Genomic DNA, 10210 nt, shown 5'->3' with positions numbered 1-10210 from the left:
CCTCTCTGGAAAGTGTAAATGCCCTCTGGCAATTAGAAGAAAAAAAAAATCTGACCTGCACTTTATTATTTGAAAATACAGCCTCCCTGGGAGGAAAAAAAAATCAGCCTAAGAGATTAAAGATCATTTCTTTCTTTTCATCTTTGGTCATCTATTTGATCCATTCTGGGGTATATCCCTGGATTGGCTTCGTTCTCTGTGATGAGAGGAGTTTCTACATCATTTGAGTTTCTGCCTCAGCTTCTCCTGAAGGACAGGAGGTTCTCCTTCACACTGTGCAAGGGCAAAGGGCCCTCACATACGCCCCAATGGTCCACACCCACAGCATGGCAGTATAAACACTAAGCAGAGCAGGTGGAGGGAGGTTACAGAGAATGTACATACGAACTACATGAAATAGATACATAACCACAGCTGCTGTGAGGGTGGGCTGCTAGCACCTCCCTGGGCCAGGTTGTCTTCTGAACTGGGAGCCATCCTGCCAGAAGATGCCTAGGAGGTTAGACCTAGGGATGGCCTCCAGCCAATGACTGACTGATTCGAGTCCAATCACTACTCCTCATGGCAGGCAGAATAAAATTCCAGGTGCCAGTCACACTCCCAAGGCAGGTTTCAAGGCTGAGGCCAGGATTTGGCTGATCAACCTCTTTGCTCAACTTCTCCCTATCCTGCTGGCTTTTCTCACCTCCCTTCGAGTTTCTCCTGGGAACCTCCCTTAATCAATCACTTGCACAAGAATCTCTGGCTCAAGATTTGCTTTTAGGGACCCAACCAAAGATATGTATGGAATATTTCTGACAAAAAGAGAAATGCAATATTAAACAACAACAAGAGAAATCTAAGCTCTGCAGACTTCCATGGCAATAGAAAGCACAGGACTGGACCGAGGGAACTGGGAAAGAGAGGAAGGGAGAGGGAGGGGAGGAAGGGACAACAACAGAAATAAAGAGACAGACAAAGAGAAAGCAAGAGGGAACGAGATGGACAGACAGAGAGAAAGGGAAGGAAAAAGAGAGTGGGGAGAAGAGGGGAGACATGAGAGAGAAGGAGAAAAAAAGAGATGGAGAGAGGGGGAGAGAGAGGAGGTGAGAGACAAGACTCTTCAGCAGTGGGAGAAAGCAGACAGGCTTTTGGAAGACACTCTCCAGGCAGTAAGGGCAGACTGGGAATAATATAGCCCAGTGGCCTTGAGACCAACACCAACAGCCTCCGTACACATATCTCTTTAGGACTCACATCCAGGCTGAACTCTGGAGCCAGACATATAAGGTCATTTCAAGCCTGCCTCTCTGACCTTCCCAGGCTTCCTCACTCATCCCTGCAGCATCCCACTGACCATCCCCAAACCCCTCATACAGGGCACCACCTCCAGCAGCCTATGTTCAAAGGGTCCTGTCTGGGCCTCTACCAGATCCCACTCTGCTGCATGCTACCATCTGCTTATACTTCTGAGTTTCCAAGGGGGTGCTCCAGCACAGCTCACCTTTGAATTCTAACTAAGCACAAATACTAAAAAACTCCGTGCTGTAAAACAACTTCAGGGTCCTAGGTATTTTTATAAAGTCTTTTTTCCACACAGAACACAGATATTAAGTAGGTGGCTTGCTATAGTCACACCTCCAGGATATTGTCTTCAGGACAGGAACCAAATTCTCCAGCTGCAAGGCCCACTGTTGAACCGTGGCAGACTTTCACTTTCACCTTCTGCACCCAAGGTTCAGGTGAACTGAACCCCAGCCATCCCTCCACCATTCAAAACCCTGGAGAATATTCACTGGTGGTACGTTTTCAACTTATCACACAAAAACTTGATAAAACAGAGAGGTTAAGTAACTTGCCTGATGTCTTGCAACTTGGAAGTAGCCATGTCAGGAACATAAAAGCCTTAACCATCGTCCCTTGCAGCCTTTCAAAAAGCAATCTCCATAAGCCCAGTACTCAGATTGTAGCATGGATAATAAGAGTATCCAGGCATGGATGTGTCCATTATCCAGGGCTGTTCGAAGGGGTGAATCCAAGATTGGATTGCAGTGTCAAGACCCTGTTGGTGGTGCTGTCTGTCTCTCTCACTTATGGAAGAAATAAATAAATAAACTTTAAAATACAGCATGGCTGGGGACCAGCAGGTGGTTAAAGCACTGGGTTCCCATGTGGCCAATCAGGGCTTCAGTTCCAGACCCAATAGCTTGAAAATCATGCTGGGCGTGTGTGCATGCATGCCCAAAATTCCAAAAGGAGAATAGAGAGGAGAATGAAGGGTGGCTGTCCCCCCTAGGGTGTGATTTCTCACTTTCCCTTTCTCTGTCTCTGGCAAGCACATGTACCCTATCACAAAAACCTAAAAAATACAGGATGAGTGGCCTTATGTAGTCTGGTGGTTAAAGCAGTCAGATCCTCCATAGCCAACTGCAGTTTGAAGCCCAGTCCTGGCAACTTGAAAAACATGCTAAGCAAATGGTAGGGAGAAATGGAGAAACAGGATTTTAGTATGATCCAATTGGGGAGATGGCTTTCTTTCTCTCTCTTGTCTCTCTGGCAAGCACATGTGTCTTCGGGCAATTAAAAATGCACACACACACACACACACAGCATAAAACTATATATGCTTATTAATGACCATTCGTGAAAGACAACCAAGGCATTTTATTTGTTCATTCCTTTGGTCAGGAGTCAGCAACCACAGCCCGCAGGCCAATCTAGCCAGACACCTGTTTTTGCAAATAAAGTTTTATTTATTTACAGTATGAAGAGAGAGTTGGGAAGCTGCCCACAGAGCACTTCAACCATGATTTTGAGAATATATGCAGAGACTCCTGCAACACTACAGCTTAGCAGGCCCAGGAATATCCTATACACTCATTCACAGGCAACGAGGAGCCAGCATACCTCAACAGAGTTCTGGGTGACTGAAGTGATTGTGAGATGGTCAGTAGAAGCAAGAAGTTGCTATTTCAGTTTACAATCCTTTAATGGATTTTGGCTAAATTCATGCACTTAGTAAATATTTATCAACTGCATACAAAATGACACTAGTATGCTAGGTCCCCCCCCACAGGCCAGGCCAGAAGACATGCTCGAACATCACCTAGATCAAGACGGGCTTCACTTCAAACAAGATGGGTTCACCTTAGCCTCTACAAAGTGTTACCATCCTCCATCTGTTCCCTAAAGGTTAAGCCCAATCAATATTCCATATTTTACAAATTAAAAAAAAAAGTGACTTTCATGATGTAATTTTTTTGCAAAAGGGCATGTACCTTTTTTCTTTTCTTGGAGAGGTTTTTGCTATAGGGCGTGTGCGCTCGCCAGAAAGACAAACAGAGACAGAAAGTGAGAAATCACCCCCCCAGGGGGGATGGCCACGCCACAATCCCTTCTCCTCCATTCTCCTCTTGGGATTTTGGGCACGCACACACACGCGCCCTGCATGAGTTTAAGCCACTGGGTCCAGGACTCGAACCGTGGTCGACCACGTGGGAGTCCAGTGACATAGCCATTACACTAACTGCTGGTCCCAAAAGGGAATGTACCTTTTGATCGCAGTGGCCATGAAATTAAGGTCGTTTGCCCACGTCTCTTCTACAAGAGCCCTTAACGAGGAGCTAATGTTACTGTACCATCATTATGATGTGTGCAGGGCCATGTGCTGGGAATCCATGACAGCCTGACGGGGAGAGGTCTCCAGTGACACTCCAAGAAGTAGGACGCAAAACTCAGAAACTGGAATAGACAAATTTCCAACATAATGACAACCACTTCCACCTCCTCATGTTCACTCCATCTGAACTCTATTCTCTAGCTCCTTGAATGTGATGGGCTGGATCTAGCGACTCATTCTAGTACAGCAAATGTAATAAGTGATGAGATATCACTCTGTGATTAGGTTACAACAGGACTCTAATGTCTATCTTCTGTGTTCCTCTCTCTCTCTCTCTCTCTCTCTGTGTGTGTGTGTGTGTGTGTGTGTCTCCACCCAATCCTGGGCACCTCTTCCCTCCCACTACATCAGTCACAACACTGTGTCATTTGTTTTCTAATATTCTCAAATCCCTCTGCACCACCCAACTCCCACTGCCATTAACTTGAGCAAGGCCCCATCATCTATCACCTGGATGAGATCTTCCTATGACAAAATCTGATGATATCACTCTCCAGCTCTCAACCCTTCAGTAACTACTTATTGCTCTGAACATGAAGACCAAATTCTTCAGGAAGGTTTAGGAAGACCCTGCTGAGTTTTCTAGCCTCAGCCTGTTCTTCGCTCTATTCTCTATCACCCAGACTAAGCTACAGTGCATTGTACCTGGGGGCCTTCAGATATCCTGATGCTACTCTGTGTGTATGTATGTGTGTTTGCCTGTGTTTCTTAACCTCATTAACTCATACCTGTTCTCCAACGCACCCACTAAATGTTGCTTCTTCCACAAAGCTTTTCTTGGTAGTCCTTACTTCCTCCTACCAGTCAGCGTTCAATCTTGTGGATATCTACTTGTCATTCCCCTGTATCTACCTCCGTCCACACTGTACACTAGTGGCATTTTGTAGGCATTTGGTAAATATTTTGGTGCATGAAAATGCACCAAAATTCATTAAAGGATTGCAAACTGAAATCGCACTTAATAGGTGCTTGCATAAACTAACCATCTAACTGTCACCTCAATCACCCAATGCCAAAGCTGGGGTTTGTTCCCAGGCAGTCTGGCACCAGAGTCTGTGCTCATAACCACAGAAAAATTAACCTTCCAAAGAAATAAGGCAGTCAGGTTCGAAGAAGGTCTTAAACCTTTTATTTGTTTTTAATGATCATTTCCAGATGAATAAAAGAAGGAAATCAATATTTCTAGGGAATTAATTAAAATCACAGGTGTTCAGGAAAACTAAAGGGATCTATATTGAGGTTGTGAAACACAATCTATTTAAGTATTTTCAGGACAGAAACACCTTGTAAATAAATGCACAGTCAGAAGAATCATCAGCTATCCCCAGCTTTCCATTAGATATTTCCCAAAAGGACAGATTACGGTTATCTTTTAATGAATTTTTATAATGCTGAGTGTATTTACAGTAAAAATAAGCAGGAAGATACTTCTCTGCTTCATCATAGATCCCAGGTTCCCAGATGACGGATCCCTCCAGACAGGCTCATTCCATTAAGGCAACTTTCTGCAAATCAGAAATGAAGAGCAGCTTGATGCATTACTCTTCTATTCTAATGCTTATATGGCTTTCAAGACTTATTTCTGCTGTACCATCAGGCAACCTGTTCCCAAGTGAATCCAGCACACAGTTCAACCTAAAACTAAAACTGAGCTTCATCCCACTGAAAACAAACTAGGGAGAAGAGCTGAGCTCACCTCCTCCTTGTGATCACTCCTCATTCACAAAGCACTTGAAGAACAGCAAACATCAGTGACAACACACAGTCTCCACCTCCAGGCCCTCCTCTCCTTATGTTGTGAGGTTAGGACCCTCTAATCAAAGCAGTTCAAAAAACGTGCAGAGAATAACTGGCAACATTCTCTTCACATGGAACTTTTAAGTCTTAGCATCCTTCCAGCTAACACTGGTGGAAAAAGGCAGAGGTTTCCAGGAAAGGTGATTATCCATGACTTTAACAGGTAAAATCTATAAATGCTACGTATCTGTGGCTTTTCAAGATTCTGTTGTTGTTGGATTAGGATAGTTAGCTGATTTGGTTTTTGTGTTTTAAAAGGCTAGTCAAAACTAGTGACATGAGGGACCAGTAGTTAGTGTAATGGCTATGTCACTGGACTCCCACGTAGTCGACCGCGGTTTGTGTCCCGGACCCGGTGGCTTAAAATTCACGCCAGGTGTGTGTGCATGCGTGCCCAAGATCCCGAGAGGAGAATGGAGGAGAAGGGATTGCGGCATGGCCATACCCCCTGGGGGGTGATTTCTCGCTTTCTGTCTGTCTGTCTCTGTCTGTCTGGCGAGCACACGCGCCCTATAGCAAAAAACTCTCCAAAAAAAAAAAACTAGTGACATGATACATTTCATCAAGATTTAGGTACATACAATCTATCCACAAATATTTCTTTGAGGAACTTCTTTATTTAGTATAGCGTCTCCTTTCATAACCACAGAATCATACCTTCAAACTTTCTCTTGTCCTCTCTGTGCACTAGATACCCATAAAAACAGGGAAGCTCAAACAGCTTCTGGGAGTTTAAACAGCTGAAATGCCCTGTGGTAAGATCACAGGGTAGATAAACCAATCAAGCAAATTTTATGAAGAATGTCATCCTCACAGACAATGACCAAACAGATTACTCTGGACCAGCAGGTCCCTGAAACACTGTGATGGAAAAATGTAAATGTACCGCTGATAATTACTCTGGTTGTTTATCCATCTGTTTGCTTTCTCATATATATGAGTTCATGATTACATTTAATCACCCTCAAAAGAATTATCTTGGTTAGGTTACAGAGTAACATATTAGAGTCCCTGTAATTCAATAGACACTTCTGATTTTCCCGATAAGATAAAGAGTTAGCAATTACCATTTGCTATCAACATTCCAGTTCTTGTCAATGTAAGTCAAATTTTACTGGATAAACTAATTACGCAAACCCTGGCCAACTGCAAAAGTAGATACACTTAACTTATTTAAACTGAAGAGTTTGTTTACTAAAATAAAAACTTTGAAAATAAATACTGAGTATGAAATGCCCCAGATTCCTCCTGTCATCTAATTGGGAAAACCACTTTGATTTGAAAAAATAAGCAGAATGACTGCAAAGATCTCCTCCTTCTGTTTTTCATCCCAAATTATTCTCTATCAATTCATAGCAAATTAAACCAAAATTACAAAAACAAGGCAAGTGTTGTTCAGTGGAATACCCTAGTACCGCACAGTCTGCCATCATTCCTAAAAACCATGCCTAAATCACAGAGAAAACCCTCGTTCGTTATTCAGACTGCAAAGAAATGACCAGATTAGAGGCAAATATCATTCAAGAGCTTTCAAAGGTTAGAAAAGCATTTGGGCGAACATAGGAGTCGTGCCTACTTTGTTTTCTTTCCCACCTCTTCTTCAAATTAATCTTCCCGTGAACTGATTCCCGGTCCCAGACTGAATTCAGGGCTGAATCCAGCCACCAGTTCCCTGAGGCTGCAGCCCAGCCCAACCTCTTGGCATGGCTCGAAGAGGACAAAGGGTCCAAGCAGGCAATAGCCTTCACTCAAAACATTTACTACACTCAGGGCTACCAGGAGAGGGACCCAAGTACAGAAAGGCCTGATAATCCAACTTCTGGATAATCAAGTACCAGACCAAAGCACTCAGGAAGAATGAAGGCAGTGATGATGAATCCACTGCCCTGAATTACAGTCTATCAGAGAATATTAGTCTAAATCAAGCCATTGTCAAGGAGAAAAAAGTTAAAAGACAGAAAAATTTAAATTAAAATAAAAAAATTAATGTTTCTCAAGCTAGTAGCCAATAATATATGAGTACCTGCAGAAATAGAAAAATCTATCCTAAAACTTACATGAAATCTTCAATGACCCTGAATAGCCAAAACAATCTTGAAAAGGAGACCAAAGCTGGAGGATTCACATTTCCTGATTTCAAAACTTATTGTAGTCAACTGCTATGGTTGAATGTTCCCCAAAATTCATGTGTTGGAATGTACTATCCAATGTGGTTATATTTAGAGATGGGGCTTTTGGACTGTAATTAAGATGAGAAGACAAAAGGTGTGCGTTTGTTCCTTTACGTCCCTTCCACTCTATGAGGACAGTCTGTCCCCTCTAGAGGAGGCTCTGCCACCCTGGATACAGAGAGCAGCCTTCACCAAATCTGCCAGCATCTCCATTTCGGACCTCCAGCCTGCAGAACCATGAGAAATAAATTTATATCATCTATAAACTATCCAGTCTCAGATGTTTTGTTAGAACAGCACAAATGGACTAAAGCAAAAATAGTCAACAAAACCTGTGGTACAAGCATAAGACAAATACATAGACCACTGGAATAGAGTAGAGTGATTTCAACAAGAATCCCTAGACTGTTTCATGGGGAAACAACAAGTAGTCTCAATAAATGGTGACATGAAAATTGGATACACACACACACACCAAAAGATAAATTAAAATGAATGCAAAACCTAAACATGAAAGCTAAAACCATGAAAAACTCCTAGAGAGTATGGGGAAAACTTTATGACACTAGATTTGACAATAACTTTTTTGATATGACAGCAAATGTACAGGTAATAAAAGAAAATATAACTAAATTGGACTTCATCAAAATTAAAAACCATATGCATAAAGGATCTTCTCAACAGAAAGACATTACCACTGAATAGAAGAAAATACTTACACATGCTGTAGCTGATAAAGGAATAATATCTAAAATATATAAAGAATTCTGCAGCTAAACAATGGCAGAGTGGTAAAATGCAGTACTCCGAGGCAATGCAGAGGGAAAGTTCCACATTCATGTCCAAAGACCTCCCTGAGTACAGGAGGTATCCACTTGCTCATTATCTGGAACAGGATAAAAGGTGGGGGTAGATCATATCAGCAAGGCCTGATGGGGATGCTGTCTCTCTGTCTGTCTTTCTGTCCTCTCCCCTTATGGAAAAAATAAATAAACTTTAAAAAACAAAAAATTCTGTAACTCAGCAAGAAAATGGGCAGAAGACTTGAACAGGCATTTCTCTAAACAAGATATACAATTGGTGGGACCAGCAATTGGCATAATGGCTATGTCTCTGGATTCCCATGTGGTCAACCGTGGTTCAAGTCCCAGACCCAAGTGACTTAAACTCACACCAGGCACATGTGCGTGCATGCCCAAGATCCCGAGAGGAGAATGGAGGAGAAGGGATTGTGCTGTGGCCATCCCCCCTTGGGGGTGATTTCTCACTTTCTGTCTCTCTGTCTTTCTGGTGACTCCAAACGCCCTACAGCAAAAAACTTCTCAAAAAAAAAAAAAAAAAAGATATATCAATGGCCTACAAGCACATGAAAAGATACTTAACATCACTAATCAGAAGGGAAATGCAAATCAAAACTACAATGAGATAGTACTCCATACCCATTAGAAAGGGGATTACAAAAAAAAAAAAGAAGAGAAAAGAAGGAAACAACTGCTAGAGAATAATAACTATGGAGAAATTGGAACCCTGTGCAATACTGGTAAAATGTTACAGCCTCTGTGGAAAATAATTCAGCAGTTCTTCCCAAAATTAAAGATATATAATTACCTTATGATCTAGACATTCCATTTTGGGGCATATACTCAATGTAGTTAGAACCAGGGTCTTGAACAGAAATTTGTACACCCATGTTCATAGCAGCATTATTCTCAATAGTTAAAATGTGACGGCAATACGTGTTGCTTGTTAACAATGAATAGCAAAATATGGTATATACATATAATGGGATATTATCCAGCCTTAAAAAGGAAGGAAATTCTGACACATGCTACAACATGGATGAACCTTTAAAACATTATGCTAAGTGAAATAAGTCAGTCACAAAAAGATGATTGCAGGAGCCAGCAGGTTGTGTGGTTTAAGTGCTGGACTCCCACATGGTCGACCGTAGTTCAAGTCCTGGACCTGGTGGCTTGAAAATCATGTGTGTGTGCATTTCCAAAATCCCAGGAGGAGAAGGGATTGCACTGTCATCATTCACCCGAAGGGTGATTTCTCACTTTCCTTTTCTTTAGGTCTCTCCATTTCTCTCTCTCCGGTGAGCATATGTGTCCTATGGCAAAAACCTTAAAAAAAAAAAAAAAAGGCAATTGCTGTTTCATCTCACTTAAAGACTCCTAGCAGAGACAAATTCAGAGACCAAAGGACAATGGTGGTTGCCAAGTAGGAAAGGGAAATAGGCAGTAGTCTATACTTCAAAGAAAAGTTCCATTGTTTAGTAGGAACAGAGTTTCAGATTTGCAAGATGAAAGAATTCTAGTGAGGAATGGTGGTGATGGCTGCAATATGAACGTATTTTATGCCACTGAACTGTACACTTAATAACGGTTAGTTGGTAAATTTTATGTTATATATATTTTGCCACAGTTTTGTGAAAATAAAGGAAAAAAGTAAATAAATAAGCCAAGAGTTTAGAGAATCTTATTTCCTTCTCCTAGTAGGTTTAATCATTTTTCTCCAAATTTAAACTTTTTTTTTTCAAGTAGGAGCCTTTGTTAAAAAAAAAAAAAAAAAAAAAAATTTC

At 41.8% G+C, this 10210-nt stretch overlaps 1 protein-coding gene across 1 annotated transcript in view; it reads right to left on the bottom strand.

Annotated features, from left to right (window-relative positions):
* DOCK1 (dedicator of cytokinesis 1) overlaps window positions 1-10210 on the bottom strand; it is a 597377-nt gene that overhangs the window by 577868 nt on the left and 9299 nt on the right. The window contains exons 4-5 of the mRNA XM_014587219.2: window positions 8432-8512; window positions 7049-7197 (exon numbers count right to left, since the gene is read on the bottom strand). Of these exons, the coding sequence (XP_014442705.1) occupies window positions 7049-7197; window positions 8432-8512 (230 nt within the window). The remainder of the gene's footprint in view (window positions 1-7048; window positions 7198-8431; window positions 8513-10210) is intronic.

The sequence above is a fragment of the Tupaia chinensis genome, unplaced genomic scaffold, assembly GCF_000334495.1.
Source record: "Tupaia chinensis unplaced genomic scaffold, TupChi_1.0 Scaffold000197_1, whole genome shotgun sequence".
NCBI lineage: Eukaryota > Metazoa > Chordata > Mammalia > Scandentia > Tupaiidae > Tupaia > Tupaia belangeri.
The sequence above is the reverse complement of the archived record's forward strand: the minus strand, read 5'-3'. Positions and strand labels throughout refer to the sequence as shown.